The sequence below is a fragment of the Rhinopithecus bieti genome, unplaced genomic scaffold, assembly GCF_001698545.2.
Source record: "Rhinopithecus bieti isolate Rb0 unplaced genomic scaffold, ASM169854v2 scaffold_36004, whole genome shotgun sequence".
In the NCBI taxonomy this organism is placed as follows: Eukaryota; Metazoa; Chordata; class Mammalia; order Primates; family Cercopithecidae; genus Rhinopithecus; species Rhinopithecus bieti.
This window is the reverse complement of record NW_016815976.1, coordinates 542,371-562,480: the sequence shown is the minus strand read 5'-3', so window position 1 is coordinate 562,480 and position 20,110 is coordinate 542,371. Positions and strand designations below refer to the sequence as shown.

The window sequence follows — 20,110 nt, the reverse complement described above, 5'->3', positions numbered from 1 at the left end:
TTTTTTTGAGACGGAGTTTCGCTCTTGATGCCCAGGCTGGAGTGAAATAGTGCGATCTTGGCTCATTGCAACTTCCACCTCCCAGGTACAAGCGATTCTCCTGTCTCAGCCACCCAAGTAGCTTGGATTACAGGCATGTGCCACCACACCCGGCTAATTTTTTTTGTATTTGGTAGAGACGGGGTTTCATCATGTTAGTCAGGCTGGTCGCAAACTCCTGACCTCAGGTGATCCACCCACCTTGGCCTGCCAAAGTGCTGGGATTATAATAGGCATGAGCCACTGTGCCTGGCCATATTTTTGAGAACGTTTTCTAAAGCTTGTTAGACGTTTATGTATTTCTGACAAAGTGCACTGAGTATAGTATTAGGCCTTCTGGGGCAACAAAGACTTCTGAGGAACTTTTATTATCTAGAAGGATTGAATGTGTACCTGATACTCATGGGACTGTACACAATTTAGCAGTTGCTATACCACCTTCTTTGGCATTTAATGCTTCAGTCAGATGATACTAAATGGAAAAATATGCAGAAGGCATTAGTACAGTAAATATTAAATATGCAGAAGGCATTAGTACAGTAAATATTAAATATGCAGAAGGCATTAGTACAGTAAATATTAAATATGCCAATTCATTTATTCATATGTTGTTTACATAGTAGACCAATAAAGGATAATTTTATTTGTCAGATAGAAGACGGGGGGTTCATCAGAGAAAAGTCACTTGTTCAGTAGATATCTGAGTGCCTTCTGTGTGCATGGCACAAAGGACAGTGATCGTGTATACCTGCTACCACATCAGGAAAACTTGAGTGCCACTGAGTATCTATGTGTTTCAAAATCAACCAGCATTTATTGAGCTGTTGTGATGTGTCACAGTCAGCATTTCATAAGTCTTTCCTGAAAATTCAGTAGTGTAACAGCTTTCCCTTTCAACAGCTCTGGCTTGCTCTCGCATCCCTATGTGTTCTTGATCAGGACCACGTAGATCGTCTCTCCTCAGGGAGATGGATGGGAAAGGATGGACAACAAAACAAATGGTGAGATCAGAATTTTGTAAAATGTATCTTGCTTTCCTTTACAGTAAGCTTTAGCTTAGCTTAAAACAAACAAACAAACAAAAAACACATCAATGTACACAGTTAGTGGATCTCTTGAAAGACTGTGTCCCTTTGGCCAAGTTCATCTCACAAGTCTATTTCACTGAGAATCCCTTCTTCATAGTATATAGAAACTTCAGGGGCTTTTAAGTGTATAAAAGAGCTTTCTTCTTCTTCTCTGAGTCGTGTTTGCATCATATCAAAATTTATTTTAGCCAGAGTCTGATTCAGTGGCTAGATATTTTCCTAAAATGTAGTCAGTCTTATAGTAGGAAGGAAATAAAGCAGTAACACAGGCAACATGACACACCACCTGTTCACATATATACTTAAGTAGGTTTGATGGGTATCTTTAAGTTCACTAGAAGGGAAAACTTTCTATAGGCCCTTTCACCATTTTCTTATTAATGTTCAAGTTTCAAAATAAACAGTTTATTCCTTTGGCATACAGAATGTTTGGATACATAATGGGGCAGACATTTCTTAAGTCTCTAAGTAACAAAGTATACCTGTTCATTGTATTAATCATTGAACCTGCAAAGTGCATTAATCATTGAATTTGGAGTTTTGAGAGATAATTTTATAGTTAAGTACATTTGCAATAATTTCTATCTAATATTCAGATTCTAAATTCTTTTTTTTTTTTTTTAGACGGAGTCTTGCTCTGTCGCCCAGGCTGGAGTGCAGTGGCCGGATCTCAGCTCACTGCAAGCTCCACCTCCCGGGTTCACGCCATTCTCCTGCCTCAGCCTCCCAAGTAGCTGGGACTACAGGCACCCACCACCACGCCCGGCTAGTTTTTTGTTTTTTTTTAGTAGAGACGGGGTTTCACCGTGTTAGCCAGGATGGTCTCGATCTCCTGACCTCATGATCCACCCGTCTCGGCCTCCCAAAGTACTGGGATTACAGGCTTGAGCCACCGCGCCCGGCCCAGATTCTAAATTCTTAATAGACTTCAGAATAACCGTTTATTTTTGTAAATAAATTACATTCAATTTGTCTGAGAGTCTGGGACTTTCTTGTTAATCTAATGTAACATGTGGAAATGTCTTATTTTAGCCTATGTGTGATAACCATGATGATGGTGAAACAGCAGCAATCATTTTATGCAATGTCTGTGGAAATTTATGTACAGACTGTGACCGATTCCTTCACCTTCATCGAAGAACCAAAACTCATCAAAGACAGGTGAAGATTTTTGTCTCTGGAGCATAAAATATGTTCAGTGAATTTTGAAATAAATGTGTGAAAAAGGCTTGGTGTTGTAGGGGGAGAAAGTGGACTTTGGAATCAAAGACCTTGGTTGAGTTCACAGCTGTCTCACTTACCATCTATAAATAGCAAGTTGTTTTATGTTTAGAAATACTTAATTTCTCCATTTATAAAAAAGGGACTGCTGTGAAGATTAAAGAGAAGATTGGAAATATTCAAAACTTCTTAGGGTGCTTAAATGAAAACCATTATTATTATTGAATATTTAAATTTTATACTCCCCTTTCAGTGTGATAAATAAGCATATTTTCCCTGTTCTTTAATGAAATAATAGGTCTTCAAAGAAGAAGAAGAAGCTATAAAGGTTGACCTTCATGAAGGTTGTGGTAGAACCAAATTGTTCTGGTTGATGGCACTAGCAGATTCTAAAACAATGAAGGCAATGGTGGAATTCCGAGAACACACAGGTAAAAGGTTTAAAGATTGAGCCATGCCTTTAAAACCCACAAAAAAGATTAAACCATGCTGACTGATTATAACTAAACTGTGAATAATTTTGAGTGGTATTCTGATGTTTAATTATGACATCATTGTTCACTGTCTACGTTATTATATTTACTAAATATATAGAGTGTTCTATGGTGGAGAGAGCATTAGACCAAAAGTCAAAAAATCTGATTTGCCACTAACTAGCTGTGTGGCCTCAAGCACGTCACTTAACCTCTCTGGAACTCATTGACTTCATTTATAAAGTGAGAGGGTCACAACTAATGGGGCTCCATAGATAAAACACATTTCTATTGATAATTCCCTTCTAGTTCTGCTAGTTGTTCCCCCAAAATAAAAATTGCTGTACTAGTTGATCACTGAGATCTCTATTTATTATAAGGTTGTATGATTTTATGATATTTTAGAGATTTTGTAGACCTAATGCTTCTGAAGGTTTTGTGAATGGTACTGTTTCCATTGATAGCAATAAAGTAATTAACAAAATGAATAAACATTAAACAAAAGTAACTTATGTATGTTAAATGTATTTTATCTCTAAAACATAGTTTTCATTTTGCTGTTTTTTTAAAGTAAATCTTGTATATTCCTAGTTCAAAGTTATGTTGAATCTTAAAAATTCTCAGTTTTCAGCACATCTGCAGTCTGTCATTTGACACAAACTTCCAATGTTGGAGTTAAGTGTAAATCTGAATCAATTGAATTCTAGGGTGACTTTTCATGCTGCAAGAGCATGACCTACTTTTCTTATAGCTGATTTCTTCCTCCTATAATCTGTCAGTGCTATATATTACATTAATAAATGTTCTAATGTCTAACCATCCTTGTAGTCATGATATAAACTATCCTTTTAAATAGATTTTCTGTAAATATTGCTGAATTCAATAATTGATATTAATTATAGTTAGATTTTATATCTGTGTTTAAAATCAACTTGATCTGTAATTTTCAAATCTTCACCTTCTTTTTCTTATTGCTCTGTTCTTGTTTTATGGATTCTGTTTCTTCTTTAAGTATTTCAAACATATTTAAATTCCTTTTCAAATTGCAGAGTTCCTGAGGTAGGAATTCTGTTTTTCAAGTTTCATACTCTGATGATAGGCTTTATACTATGCCTTATAATTTTGTTATATAAAGATACTTAAAAGATTTCCCTAACTTCTGTGTAGTTTTATTTAATTTTTGTTTTTTTTTATGGTATTGTGCATTTGGAGTCAGGGGCTTGTCACATCTCAGTCTGGTAATTTGACTAGAAGTCCAGTCTGTTTCTTTCACTGAAAAAAATGTTAGTCAAGAATGTATTTGGCTTCAGATAGGTCTTTAATTTCTTTTTTTTGTGTGTCATTATTTACTTTATAATTAGGACAACTTAGAAACCTTCTATTCTAAAACTGTCAGGCTGATTTACCAAGGATAGCAACTGATACAAACCTAGTTTGCTGTTTAAAATTTAGTTCTGTTAAAATATGTAGAAAACATATCCATCAGAAGGATTTTTATTTTTCTGCTTGAACCTAGGCAAACCCACCACAAGTAGCTCAGAAGCATGTCGCTTCTGTGGTTCCAGGAGTGGAACAGAGTTATCTGCTGTTGGCAGTGTTTGTTCTGATGCAGATTGCCAGGTGAGTATATAGTGACACAGGCTATCCCATTGAGCAATGGTCCATGTTCCCCTGTGACACCTTTACTTCATATAGATAAGAGTTATAGCTCAGCGTCACTTCAGCGTCCTAAATGAATGTATTACCTATGTGAAGCGTCAAATGCATTGCCAAAGTTGGAGAATGGGTCAAATAAAGCTCTCAAGCCCAAACCACACTCTTTTTATGTGTTTCTCAGTTACCATGATCATATGTATTTAATGTCTACTTTTGTATTAGAAACAGTTAAAAATTTATGAACTGTATTTCCTTTATCCCTTACACACATTATTCACTTATTTCCTTAAAATACATTTTCAACATCTAAGAGTTCTTTAGTCCTGAACATATATAAACATATTCTATGTTGTCCAAATGTTTTTGGTTTCTCAATTCATTTCATAAGAATGTGGATATGCTCAGAGAGTGAGAGGTGCCTTTTTTTAAAAAAAAAACAAAAACACGTTTTGGTGATGCAGGGAGTGGTGACTGGGAAATTATACATTGGGGAGCTTTTTTTTTTTTTTGAGACAGAGTCTGGCTCTGTCGCCCAGGGTGCGGTACAGTGGCGTGATCTCAGCTCACTGCAACCCCGCCTCCCGGGTTCAAGCGATTCTCCTGCCTCAGCCTCCTGAGTAGCTGGGATTACAGGCGCACACTACCACGCCCGGTTAATTTTTGTTTTTTTAGTAGAGACGGGGTTTCACCATGTTGGTCAGGCTGGTCTCGAACTGCTGACCTCGTGATCTGCCCACCTCAGCCTCACAAACTGCTGGGATTACAGGTGTAAGCCACAACTCCCAGCCAGGAACTTTTTGCTTCATATCTGTGCATGATAACAAAGATGAAATTATAATTCACTTATCAACATTCCCTTTATAGAGAGTGGCATTTTAAAAAAATCACATCAAAAAAACAGACTTTGTTAAGAAACCTAATTTATATTCAAACAAAGATTAGAAATAACTTGACTTTGTTGTTACTTGGCCTGCATAGATACTTCCTGTGGGAAAATAATCTGTGGAAATTTATATAATAAGGAAAATTACCAGAATGTGTGCCTTTTTTAAAACTTGTGTAACATTGTTATTCATCTTTAACAGGAATATGCCAAGATAGCCTGTAGTAAGACGCATCCTTGTGGCCATCCATGCGGGGGTGTTAAAAACGAAGAGCACTGTCTGCCCTGTCTACACGGCTGTGACAAAAGTGCCACAAGCCTGAAGCAAGATGCCGATGACATGTGTATGATATGTTTCACCGAAGCGCTTTCAGCAGCACCAGCCATTCAGGTTGCCTCAGCTTTTAAAGTATTGAATGTATCCAGACATTAACATGGGGAATATATTTGTCAAATAAACAGTTGATTGAGGCCAGGCACGGTGGCTCACGCCTGTAATCTCAGCACTTTGGGAGGCTGAGGCGGGCAGATCACAAGGTCAGGAGATCGAGACTATCCTGGCTAACACAGTGAAACCCCTCTCTACTAAAATACAAAAAAAAAATAAAATAAAATAACTGGGCGTGGTGGCGGGCGCCTGTAGTCCCAGCTACTTGAGAGGCTGAGGCAGGAGAATGGCATGAACCTGGGAGATGGAGCTTGCAGTGAGCCAAGATCATGCCACTGCACTCCAGCCGGGGCAACACAACCAGACTCAGTCTCAAAAAAAAAAAAAAAAAAAGCAGTTGATTGAAATTTTTTTTTATATCGCTAGGCAGAAGTGTTCTTTTAATTCTATGCATCTACCAGGCTAATGAGGAGCAAATTCTGCCTCTTTATGCTATGCTTCCTATGTTGCATGCTCAGTGTTAATTTGTGAATTTGTGTGAGCCTCTATAATCAACAGAATGTATAAAATGTTCGGGGGGGGGATTATTAGATTATCCCCCAATAGCTAAGGCTCTTCTTAATTTCTAAAATCCACAATAGTATTTTTACAACATTATATAATTGATCTATACATAATGATAAATACTTTTATACATATATAAGTTACTGTGCACTCAATAAGTTTTTTTAACTTTTACCCGTTGCTTATATTTTCAGTTCTCATGATTCCAAGATAATAGTCTCCAAAACAAAATCATAAATCAGGAATTTCTTCTTCTTTCTGTGAGATACAAAATTGAATAATTTTACGTTTTTTCCTAACTTGGCTTACTTTATGTAGGTGGCATTAATATATGAATGGTAAAAAAGTAGGAGAAGCCGAAGGCCTAGTTAATAGTGTCCCAATTTACTACAATGAAATTTAGTAAATACTAATGTCCCAATTTCAGTGTCCCATTGAATTTTCATTATAGTAAATTTCTTGATTTTTCTTTTACCTTCTTTAAGTAGTGCCTTGCATTAAATAATCTCCCAGTCACTCAACTGTTTATCATTATTATATTTGCTTATGTCCTTTTCTTTTCTTTATTTAAGCTGGATTGTAGTCACGTATTCCACTTACAGTGCTGTCGGCGAGTTTTAGAAAATCGATGGCTTGGCCCAAGGATAACATTTGGATTTATATCTTGTCCCATTTGTAAGGTATGGAAAGAATTTGAAATCATGTACTTTCTTTTTCTTTTGTTCTTTCTTTTCACCTTTCAAAATAAACATATGTCACCATTTCTTGGTTTCCTCTCCAGTTTACGTTTTGCACACCAGTCACTAGCAATTTCTTCCATTCTCATTCATGTGGAATGAGAGAGAGAGAAACAGAGAGAGAATATAATCTCTCTGTAATAATGCATCTCAAAACAGTAATTGTCCATTTAAAACTGATTACACTCTGTTAAACATATTACATGAAAAAGTTCATTTAAACATCATGATGCATTAAGGGGCATGTATCTCTACTCTCAGACCACCAGAGAGGTCAGTTGACATAACATGACAACGACTACTAAAAAGTTTGAATGATCCTCTGGTGTTGGTAGAAACTGATACCTGCCATTAAAGAGTGAAATTGGAACCCTCAGTACTACTAGAACAGATTCTTTTAGAGCTTAGTTAAAACAAGGAGAAAGTTCTTGGCATTTTGACACGTTTCTGCAAAGGTAGTCAGCAAGTAGGAAGTTGTTTTGGCAAGCTAACAATGATTAACAAAAGCTCTTTTAAAGAGTGTGGCAGTATTTTCCCTATTAATTCCTCTTTCCTTTTGTTCTATTAAGCTGTTCCTATTTTCTTATCTTCATATTTGCAAACTAATATGAAGGGTATAATATGGAAAGACTTAGTACAATCATTGTCTAGATAGACTGAGAAATAATCAAAAAGATTGTAGTATTTTGCTCTCCCCTATCATATGTTGCCACAAATATTAATAGATACATGAAGGTTTTATAGCACATGCTACCTGTTCACTTCTGTCACCTGGCGTTCTGCCTTCCCCTCAAGGAAGCATTAGACACACGCGCACACACACACACACAGACAGCGTGTCTTATTTGTGGCAGCAAGGTAACTTTATTTCCACAATAGCTAGGGCAACAGGAGATATATTTCAGACTCAGGAAATATAAAGCTAATAAAATGGAATTTTCATGCTCTGTGTCCCGTTTGCCCCATTTTCCCTGCTCTTGGGAAAATATGGGCTTCTAAAGACTTAACAGGGTGTTTTTCAAATGACATTTTATTTAGAATATGTGTGCTCTGTGGTTATCTTCTAGCACAGTGCTTGGCACTTAGGTGCATAGTGTTTGTTGAGTTGATTGATAAATGATTCTTCTAAAGAATGTTCATTTTTTGTTGCAGAACAAAATTAATCACATCGTACTAAAAGACCTACTTGATCCAATAAAAGAACTCTATGAGGATGTCAGAAGAAAAGCCTTAATGAGATTGGAATATGAAGGTCTGCATAAGAGTGAAGCTATCACAACTCCTGGTGTGAGGTTTTATAATGACCCAGCTGGCTATGCAATGAATCGATATGCATATTATGTCTGCTACAAATGCAGAAAGGTATGCTATAAATTATACTGAGAAGTTTTAAAAAATAGAGCTTACCTATATGATTAAGAATTCAAATTGTACAGTGATACCTAATTATTCCATCTTAAGCCTGAAGTTAAAAATAAGATAGCTCGGTACAATGTTTCCAGTAAAACTTGTTTACTTAACTTGTTTGGGGATTCTTTATTTAACCTGAACAAACTTTTGGAGACATACAGTATTTCTGTATACAAGCCACTTCCCATCAGTAACAACCTGTTTGCCCAGGGCAAGTCCTTCTCTAATAAACTTCTCTCACTTGACTCTGCTAACCATTCCTTCCTTAAAACTCTTAATTCCTTGGCTTCCAGGACAACACTCTCTTTTTCTGTCCGCCTTCCTTCCTGGTCAATTATCTTTAACTACTTCTTTTTTTTTTTTACCTACCCCTTACATATTTGTTTTCCTAGAGCTCCATTCTTGCCTACTTAATAAATACTTCTTACCTTGAGTGACCTCTTTTACATCTATACCTTCACCTACCACATATACTTCTATGACCTTCCAAAATTTTTGAGATTTAGTTACAAATATCCAACTGCGTACCAGACATTTAGATCTTTCACACATATTTCAGAGTTCACATGTCAGGTATTATATTCATCAGTCTTGGCCAGGCACAGTGGCTCACACCTGTAATCCCAGCACTTTGGGAGGCCAAGGTAGGCAGATTTCTTGAGCTTAGGAGTTTGAGACCACCCAGGGCAAGATGGCAAAACCCCATCTCTACAAAAACTACAAAATTTAGACAGGTAGATTGGCATGTACCTGCAGTCTCAGCTACTTGGGGGACTGAGGCAGGGGAATCGCTTGAGTCCAGGGGGTTGAGGCTGCAGTGAGCTGTGTTCATGCCACTGCAGTCCAGCCTGGGTGACATAGTGAGACCCTGTCTCAAAAAAAAAAAAAAAATGTCTTTACCAGTCTCTGATCTTTATTGACAAAATCCTATCAATTCTGTCTCCAGAGCTCTCTTGAGTCCTTTTTTCTTTCCATTACATCTCCAGCAGGACCTAATCATTTTCCTTGGTAATTACAGTAGCCTTATTCCTGAGCTTGGGTGTAGAACCCGTAATTCCTCCATTGCATCCCTTACACTGCTGCTAATTAATACTTCTAGATCTGAAATCTAATTGTATCATTCTTCTACTTATAATACTGTAGCCCAGTCTCCCTCTCCAGTCTCATCTCCGAAGATGCTATCATTTGCTCTACATTTGCTACAGCATACCAAATAACTTGCATTTCCCAGACTCAGCCCTGTCTGCTCACCCACTGACACCCCCCTGCCATTGCACAGTCTGTTGCTGTTCAAAGGATGCTCTTCTCTACCTCCACCTGCAAATTTTACTCTGACCTGGCACCCCTAGCCCATACACACATGCTGTCGTGCAGAGCCTAATCTGTCTTGTCATACCTCAGCCTTCAGCTCAGGTTTCACCTCCTCTGTAACATGCCTCCATCTCACTTCCATCAACACCACCACATAATTTTGGTATCTTGTAGGCGTCTAGCATAGTACCGCCTATTCTGCATTATGACTACTGGACCACTTACCTCTCTGCCCCACTTGGTAAGTTCCTTGAGTAGCATAGTACCGCCTATTCTGCATCATGACTACTGGACCACTTATCACTCTGCACCACTTGATAAGTTCCTTGAGGACAAAGACCATGTTTTTTCATTTTTCCATCTCTAGTACTTGGCACTTATTAGATACAGAGTTAAGTGGAGAGTGAATAAATGAGTGAACGAATGACTACATGAGAAAGATGCATAGTCCCCCAGTGTAGCAAAAAGAAAATACAGGATGAATGGATGTCTAAGTAGCGAGATGATAGCCAGAAAGGCAGATAGATACATGCACACCCAATAGTGTACATTTATGAAACTTGTATTGTTACAAATAACAAAATAATATTTCTGTGTGTTTCATGTACTAAACATTATAAATGAATATTGTGCTATTTCAGGGTAGCAATCAAATGTTTAGAAAGCCAAGCAGAGGATATAGAAAAGTGAAACAGCTGGAGTAAGCAGTCCCCAAGACAAACCAAAATACTTCCAGGGTTAGGTTTAGCTGGTGAACGACCGTTTATAACCTCTGCATCAGTGGATCCTGTCTTTGAACCTGTTTTTCTAGTATAGGTAATAGATTTATATTGACTCAGTTTGTTTATTCCCAATCCGGACATAGCTTTTTGACTATGAGACATGATGTGCATGCAAATTGTCCCAGTTCCTTGGTGTCACTTATTCCCTGCCCAGGGCAAAATACAGATAAATCACCCATCATGATATTTTTATTTATTCATGATAATTTTATTTATTCAAATTCTATTCAATTCTCTGTATTGAAAATTGTTGAGTTCCTGCCTATTGCATTGCATAACTTTATAACTATGAGCAGTATTCTGAATAGAATTACCAAATTTACCTTTTTTTTTTTTTTTTGAGATGGGGTCTCACGTTTTATCCAGGCTGGAGTGCAGTGGCATGATCTCAGCTCACTGCAGCCTCTACCTCCTGGGCTCAAACAAGCCCTCCACCTGTGCCTCCTGAGTAGCCGGGACCACAGGTCCACACCACCACACCTGGCTAATTTGTTTGCTTGTTTGTATTTTTGATAGAGATGGGTTTTGCCATGTTGCCCAGGCTGGTCTTGAACTCCTGAGCTCAAGGAATCTGTCTGCCTCACCCTCCCAAAGTGCTGGGATTACAGGTGTGAGCCACCATGCCCAGCCTGCCTTTCCTTCTTAAAAAATGTGTGATCAGAAGATGCTTAAAAGTACTTTTTTCTTTCCCATTAGCCTTGGAATTACGATTCTATACTAATTACTTTTGCATATTTTGTTCTACAGTATTATAAATTGAGAATTGCTAAGCATATTTATTAAAACAGTAGAAGGGAATATATATTTTAATATTTCAAAATGAGAAAATTTCTCAAACTTGATGCTGAAAAAAGCATACCTTTTACTACTTAATATTCTGTTGATATTTATTTGGAATATTATGCTTTTTTGTCATTTTTTTTTAATAGGACAATGTATCTCCCTACTTTAAGCGTGAATCCATTTGAGAATCGAAATAGCTTTAGGCCAGGCATGGTGGCTCATGCCAATAATCCCAGCATTTTGGGAGGCCAAGGCAGGAGGATCACCTGAGCCCAGGAATTTGAGACCAGCCTAGGCAGCATAGGGAGACCCTGTCTCTACAGATAATTAAACAATTAGCGAGGCATGGTGGTGTGCATCTATGATCCTAGCTACTCGGGAGGCTGAGTTGGGCGGATCGCGTGAGCCCAAGAGGTTGAGGCTATAGGGAGCCATGATTGTGCCACTGTGCTCCAGCCTGGGCAACAGAGTGAGACCCCGTCTCAAAGAAACAGAGAGAGAGGAGGAAGAGGAGAAGAGAAGGGGAGGAATGGAAGGAGGGAAGGAAGGAAGGGAAGGAAAGAGGGGAAGAAAGAAAAAGAAGAAATAGCTTTATTTTTTACCCTGATCCACCCTACTTACAGTCAGCAATACGGGCATGCACTTGGCATTTCAAAGGATGGTCTAGTAGATAATAGTATTTTCTAAAGCCCCTTGACCTTTCACTATGCCCATACTGTATCTCCCATGCCAGAGTTTTATTTTTTCCTGCTGTAATCTAGATGTGTTTTCTCCACAGGCGTATTTTGGTGGTGAAGCTCGCTGTGATGCTGAGGCTGGACAGGGAGATGATTATGATCCCAGAGAGCTCATTTGTGGTGCCTGTTCTGATGTTTCCAGGGCTCAGGTAGGCAAGACATTTTATTAGGAACAACAGTTTAGAAATGTTAAATAATTTTTTTTTAAACAATAATATGGTGGGAATGTAAATCAGGCTTTTCTCCTCAGTATTTTCTGATAATTTGTTCAGTGTTGTATAATTTTTCACATTATTTCATATATATTATTTCCTTTGGGTAATTATTTTATAATTTTGTCTTCCATGAAATGATCACCATAGTTAAACAATGTAATAAATTTACTTATTTTCTTAGTTTCTTAAACCTGCAGTGAAACTTTTAGGTTTTCCCGTCCTTAGTGAAATATTCCCAGTATATCTGTGAAATTATGAGAGAGGTTAATTTCATTAATTTTCAGTTTGACAGGCCATAAAACATTCCTAAAGAAATTAAGTAGCTTGCTTATTAAATCAGATAGATTATGATGGAAATGGGATTAGAACCTGGATCTTTGTCCAGACCTTTTGGGCAGAGCCACATATTTATTTGTTAGTTTTCAAACATGTGTATCATCAGTTTTTCAATCAATTTTTAGAGTTATGTATGCCCTCAAAATATGAATTAAGGAGCTATCCATGTATATGCCTATCTTAAGTGTGATTGAAGCAGTCTCACTATGATCTTGTGTCTGTCTCTTCTCTTTTGCTATAGATGTGTCCCAAACATGGCACAGACTTTTTGGAATATAAATGTCGCTACTGCTGTTCAGTGGCTGTCTTTTTCTGTTTTGGAACAACACATTTTTGTAATGCTTGTCATGATGATTTTCAAAGAATGACTAGCATTCCTAAGGAAGAACTACCACACTGTCCTGCAGGTATGCTTTCAATATTTTAAAATCACGATTATGATCTATATACCGTAGTTTTATGTAAACATTAATATGAACGCTCTTTGTTTCAAGTGACAGAAACTCAATTCAAAGTAGCCTAAAGAAGCAGGAGGAATTCCTTGATCCTTGTAAGCGTATGACTTTCTGGGTGGAGTAGGAAGCAAGCTGATCATCGTGAGTGAGGAGTTAGCTCTGACGGAGCAGATCTCTTGGGGAGTGAGAATGCAGTCTACTAAGGATTCGTGAAAAGATGGCTGTTCCGCACTAAAAAGTCATATGAAGTTCAATATTACAGAACCATTTAAAAGGATTCAGTGGTTTTTTATTTTTAATGAAGCCTGGAACCATTGCCATAGAATGAACAAATGATTTAATCTAGAATGGCTGGGAATCAGCAGTGTAGTGAGCATCAGTAAGTCAAGGGAATTAAAGAAACCACTCAGAATACAGGAAAAATGATTGTCTATGAAAAGCAGGCTGAGGGGAAAGAAATATGAAACCAAACAGAAGCTAAAAATACTGGAAGAGGACAGGAGGCTGCTGGTAACAGTGAGGTGGAATACCAGGCTTCACGGAAGTGAGAGAAGTGGAAGGAGAGGTCCATGCGACCATAGGAGAGAATTTTACATATGATGTATCTGAAATTAGTGAAAATACATGCACACGTACATACAACACAATATACCATGTTGTCAAAGCTGGAAAACACATACTGCCATCTGTTGCTTATCAGAGTGCAAGTGACAGACCTCTCTGGAAAACAGCTTGATAGTGCCTCTCAGAATTACCAGTGTATCAACCCTTCAGCACTCCCTCTTCAGGGATATAGCTACAAATGTGAGGACAATATAAAGGGGCAAATAAACAAGGTTATTAACTACAGCATTGCTGTGATAATAAAAATGTATAAACAATGCTAGTATCCAGTAGGGTAGTGGCTAATATTATGCATCAATAAAAAAAAAAAAAAAAAAAAAAAAAAGATGGCGTTTCTGTGTGCTGATTTAGAAAGATATTTAGGAGATAGTAGCAGATGAAAAAAGCAAATTAGACTGGGTGGGGTGGGGTGGCTGACACCTGTAATCCCAGCGCTATGGGAGGGCAGGGTGGGTGGATCACTTGAGGTCAGGAGTACGAGACCAGCCTGGCCAACATGGTGAAACCCTATCTCTACTAAAAATACAAAAATTAGCCAGGCATGGTGGTGGGCACCTGTAATCCGAGCTACTTGTGAGGCTGAGGCCGGAGAATCGCTTGAGCCTGAGAGGTGGAGGTTGCAGTGAGCCAAGATTGCGCCACTGCACTCCAGCCTGGGTGACAGAGCTGTTTCAAAAAAAAAAAAAGCAAATTGCAGAACAGGGTATGTAGTATGCTGCCTTTTTTAAGAGGGAAAATTAGACTATCTAGTCATATTTACATAAAGAAACCCCTGGAAAGATACTCAAGAAACTAATACTATTGATTAACTATTGGGAAAAAGAAGAAAAAGATGAGGGTAAAGACTGGGGAAGTGGCTTCCAATTGTATGATTTTTAACAGTTTGATTTTAAACCATGTGAAACATATACTATCCATTTCAAAATAAAGATAAGTAGGGTTTTTTCAAGTATGACTACTTTTTACCATTTGCTCATGTCGAAAATTGTTTTACTGTTTCTCCTTAAATACCGTTTTTTTAAATAGAAGTAGCAGGCTTTGAAGGAAGCAAGGTCAGAATGATGTGAAGCCAAGGTTATGTGGGATAATGGACAGAATAGAGATGTGAGCCATGCATGGAGGGAGGGGATGATGTGTTGTAGGTCAGCAAGTGAAGGGAGTGTGGAAAGGGCAGTATTCTAGATGACTCTAGATGACTTGAGCTTGGAGGAAGGGCAATTACTGAATCAAAGTTGTAGGTTGTGGTCTGGAAATAGGAACCAAGAGAAAAATCAGTCACACGTTGTAACCATATGACTGGAGGAGCTTGGGAGATAAACAGCCTCCAATTGAGAAAGATTTAAGGCAAGCAGTGTCTTCAGGGGAAATCTAGATTTTACTTAAAGTTTCCTCTGCGTTAAGAAACAGAAACAAGTATGCTAAAAATAAGGAAGTTAACAATGAAACAAGTTCAGAGAACTCAGTGGTGGGTAGTACCTGAGAGAGGAGGGTCAGGCTTCCCCTCGTACAGTCACAGGATCAGGGCAGCCAACACAAAGGAATCACAGGAGGGAGGCAGGGGAGGAGCCAAAGTCAGCAGAAGGAAGGAATGACCTCGGTCCTGGGCATTTTCATACATATTTTCTCAATTTTTACAACCTACGAGGAGAGAGTATTATCCCTATGTTATCAAATGGAAAACTGAGGGCTAGGGAGGTTAATGAACTGGCCTAAGAACATACACTGAGATTGAGGTATACTCTCCCAGCCTCACACATCCCTCTAACTCATCGTTCATTTAGAGAACTGGAATAGAATAAAGGAGATCCCACAGGGATATGGGTAGGGAAGATGGCCATATACAGTTTACTTAGAAGGACAGAAGAAGCAATTCTCTAACCACTCTCAACCCTGTTAATTCTAATATTTTTAGATAATCAGTCTTCGTCCATTCAACCACTATAACAAAATACTGTAAACTCGGTAGCTTATAAACAGTGGAAATTTATTCTCACAGTTCTGGAGACCAGGAAGTCTAAGATCTAGGAACTAGCAGATGAGGTGTCTGGTGAGGGCCCACTTTCAGCCTCATAGGTATCACTTTCTTGCTGTTGTGGAAGGGCAGGGGGCCTCTCCTGGGTCTCATTTATAGGAAGAGCACTAATCCTATTCATGGGTTCCACCCCATGACCTCATCACCTCCCACAGCTCTACCTCCTAACACCATAACATTGGTGTTACTGTTATAGTCTCAGCAGTGCACCAAGATATAATAGTCTCTCATTGTCTGAGATAATGCCTGGAGTTCTTTTTCCTATCTCCAAGATGATTAAGGAGCACAGACACGAAGGTGAGTTTAGAGCGAAAGTTTAATAAGCGAAAGAAGAAAGCTCTCTGCCAGCAGAGAGGGGGACCCAAACGGGGTGCTCCCTATGAGGCTGGGGCCCAGGGTTTTTATGGACTGGAAAGGGGAAGGGATGGGCTTAGTCTGCCTGCTGTCTTGGAGAGAGCCTGACTCAGCTCGGCCCGGGATCTTGGCCCAGGAAACCCACTGGAGCCCACTGTGCCTATGCCCACAAAAGGAGAGAGCCCCCTGACTATACAAAGGACAAAGGCATTTCTTTTTTTTCTTTTCGAGGTGGAGTTTCGCTCTGTCGCCCAGGCTGGAGTGCAGTGGCGCAATCTCGGCTCACTGCAAGCTCCGCCTCCCGGGTTCACGCCATTCTCCTGCCTCAACCTCCCGAGTAGCTGGGACTATAGGCGCCCGCCACCTCGCCCGGCTAATTTTTTGTACTAGTAGTAGAAACGGAGTTTCACCGTGTTAGCCAAGTTGGCCTCGACTTCCTGACCTCGTGATCTGCCCGCCTCAGCCTCCCAAAGTGCTAGGGTTACAGGCGTGAGCCACCGCGCCCGGCCGAATAAAGGCATTTCTATCCCAGGTCTTGTCCTTTATCTGATTGAAGGTTTTTCTATCTGTGCAGCCGTGGGCATGTCTTTAGGCACAATGCCCTGTGCTAGTTCCCTCATCGGTGCCTGCAGCTTGACTTTTTTTCCCCAGGCTGCTTTTTATGTTATTTGGGGATGAGGCAGTGACCTGTGGACCTGGGGCTCTCTGGGGACCGTTCCCTTGCTATCTACCTAAGGCAAACTAACTCCTTTCCTTAACACGTCAGTATATAAATTTGGAGGGGCACAAACACATCGAGACCATAGCATAATCCCTTTATCCATTTCTTTCCAAAATTTTTATTGACTACCTTCTCGTGCCAGGATACTTAATCTTCACAGCACCCCATGAGTTAGGTATTGCTGTGCCTGTTTTAAAGATGAGGAATCTAAGAATCAGAAAAATTAATTTTACTTCAGTTTCATATCTACAAAATGAGGATAATAGTTTCTGCCTCCTGTGACTGTTAAGCAGTTAAGTAGTTGATATACTAGAACAGTGCCTCAGTAGTAAGCACTCAAATGTTTGCAGGTGTGTTTTCACTATTTTTATTTCTCACCATCATGTTGGATTATGAACACCTCAAAGATGGGAGCCATGCACTCTTCATCTTTAATCCCAAGTACCTAACAATGCCATTCATACATTAGGCATGCAGTAAATATTTGTTTTTTTCCTTGAAAAAACCCAAGGGCTGCAGTTGGTGTCACCACCACTGATACGTTGTGTATCTGAACTAGATCTGCCATTGAGTGTCCCCATCCTGCTCACTCTCCCCCACCCACTGGTGGGGTGGACACCAATCTGCAGTGTGATTTGAAGCAGGAGCCACTGAACTTTCTAACAGGACTAGTTAACGTTCTAGCAAACCTCTGGCATCCTCCCGTGCTGACCCATCCTGGGTCTGTGCCTGCATTTGTCTGAGGTGGCACTCATTGCTACTCTCATGCCTGTTAGCTCTAACCTGAAGTTGACTTCTCTGTCTGAGATTAGCTGTCTTCAGTTTGACACTTACTCTCATGTCTTGGTCTTACTCTTACATGGAACTTACTTTTTATTTCTCTAGATCAGGCCTCAGTTTGTGGTTGTTCAGTAATAGTAGTCATAGCCAACATTCATTGAGTATTTATACTGTGCAGGCTAAGAGCTTTATAAATGCTAGCCTTTTGTCCATCGTGGTTTCCTTCTCTTATGTCAGAGATGTTTTTAACCCAGAAAAGGTAAAGTAAATGAGATGTCATTCCTCATTGATCAGTGTAAGCTCATTGCATCCAGTCGTGTGATATTTCAAGCACAATCAGAATTTACATTTATTATTTTGAAAACTAGCTATAGAAAACTAATGCACAGTTCCTATTCCTTCATCTAATATTAAATAGGGACTCTGCTTTCAAGTATAAGCCTAGCATATTTTCCTGACAAATTAAGCTTCCTCATTTCTAAAGAAACTAAAAATCCTTTTGAAATGATAGGAAACCCATGACGTGAAGCACGTTAATATAATAATTATCTTTTTTAAAATACTGTTTTGGGTACATTTTATAGGCCTACTTTGATTATTATCAACAAATTCATATCTTCCCCAAAGTGTTTTTTCCACTTTGTATTTTATAATATTGTTCATATTTTTAACCTGATCAATTTTCATTTTCCTGCTAATATCCTTCAGCTACTTTTAAAAATTACAGGAATCATTGGCCTTCCCATTTTACCAGTGTATGCTTTTCATCAGTGAAGATAAAAGGGAAAACATGGCTTCTTTAAACTTAAATTTGTTTTTACTTATAGAATATTCTACACAAAAAATCTCCCTGTTTTCTATTCAGAAAAATAATGTTCTGCCAGACTAAATTGAGGGGTTTTGTGACCTTTTTTGTTCATTGCTCTTTGTTTTAAAATGATATATCTAATGCATTTATTAATAGAAAAAGATCTGTAGCTCAAAGTGATCCTCTCTAGGCAGGATATGGTGAATAAGAGATCCCATCACTTCTTCCATTATACATATCTCTGTTATGTTGAATTTTTTATAGTGAACATTTTTTACTTTTGTGATCAGAAGAAAAATTTCTAAGTGTTACATTTGTATAACCACAGTCATACAAATAACCTATCAGTGATTTATATTTCTGTAAGATTTATATGTGTGTATTCTTAAAACATTATTTTCCTTTGCCTCCTTCAAATTTATACAGGTCCCAAAGGCAAGCAGTTAGAAGGAACTGAATGTCCACTCCATGTTGTTCATCCACCCACTGGGGAAGAGTTTGCTCTGGGATGTGGAGTGTGCAGAAATGCCCACACTTTTTAGAACACTCAGATCCTTTGTCTACAGAGAGAAAAGTTGCCTTCATCCCCCAAGAGGATGCGGTGAAGTTTAAACTCTGCTCAGGATAAGGACGGGACCATTTTTACATCCATGAAAATGAACCATTCACAGTGCAAGAAGGTTGTACATAATTCTTGCTATGGAAAGTTTCCCATTATTTTGGTTTATCTTCTTTTGAACAAATGACATCAAACTTGTGAGGTGTTTGCATGTGGCCATTACCGTCATTGGCCTGTGAAGCATTGGACATTTATAGATAATTGATATAAAAGAATCGCCATGCCCATGGGCTAAGAACGATGCTGGCTTTCAAGCAAAAAAGAAAAATAATCATTGTTTATTGTATACTGCCTTTTTGTAATCCTGTACAATTGCATCACGGGTGGGGATAAAAGAGGAATATTCTGGTTTATTTCCTAGACTGTTATTTAAAAAAAAAAATTGTGTTAGGACAGCATATAAATGTAATAAGTATCACACTGTATATAAAGATATCAATGTTTGTCCTGTATAAGAATTACTAAATTACAAATGCAATTTCATTTAAACTTCTAGGTTAAGTTTGAGCCTGAAATTTTAATGAAGTGCAATACTGAGTGTGCCTCATTATCTTGCAGCTGTAAACATATTGGAATGTACATGTCAATAAAACCACTGTACATTTTTATACAGTGATAAAGTCTACCACTGTGGGAGGTGTTGTTTGAGAAACAAAATTTAAAAACCTTTAAGGTCTAAAAGTCTAGTTTTCCTCAGAAAGAAATTTACTAACACAACACAATCAAAAATTTCATAACTGTTAGGAAAAATAAGAATAGTAATGAAGTGCAATGTTGGAATCTTGAACCCTAAGCAGATGATCACATATATATTCATAGGTAGATGTATTCATACCGAAGACAGAAGAAAACATTTAGGAAATTAATCAACTTCTATTTTAACTAGCAGCATTTTAAACCTTTATTTATTTATTTATGAGACAGAGTCTTACACTGTCTCCCAGACTGGAGTACAGTGGCGTGATCTCAGCTCACTGCAGCCTCCACCGGGGCTCAAGCGATCCTCCAGCTTCAGCCCCCTGAGTAGCTGGGACTACAGGCATGCACCAGCACCATGCCCAGCTAATTTTGTATTTTTTGTAGCGATGGGGTTT

At 38.6% G+C, this 20,110-nt stretch overlaps 1 protein-coding gene across 1 annotated transcript in view; it reads left to right on the top strand.

Moving 5' to 3' along the window:
* Positions 1 to 19,641, top strand: part of MYCBP2 (MYC binding protein 2) — a 300,774-nt gene extending 281,133 nt beyond the window's left edge. The window contains 9 exon segments of the mRNA XM_017854221.1: positions 2,160 to 2,288; positions 2,647 to 2,779; positions 4,338 to 4,441; positions 5,563 to 5,751; positions 6,885 to 6,992; positions 8,202 to 8,411; positions 12,114 to 12,221; positions 12,865 to 13,030; positions 18,824 to 19,641. Coding sequence (XP_017709710.1) covers positions 2,160 to 2,288; positions 2,647 to 2,779; positions 4,338 to 4,441; positions 5,563 to 5,751; positions 6,885 to 6,992; positions 8,202 to 8,411; positions 12,114 to 12,221; positions 12,865 to 13,030; positions 18,824 to 18,939 — 1,263 coding nt within the window. The 3' untranslated portion in view covers positions 18,940 to 19,641.
* Positions 19,642 to 20,110: the final 469 nt, after the last annotated feature.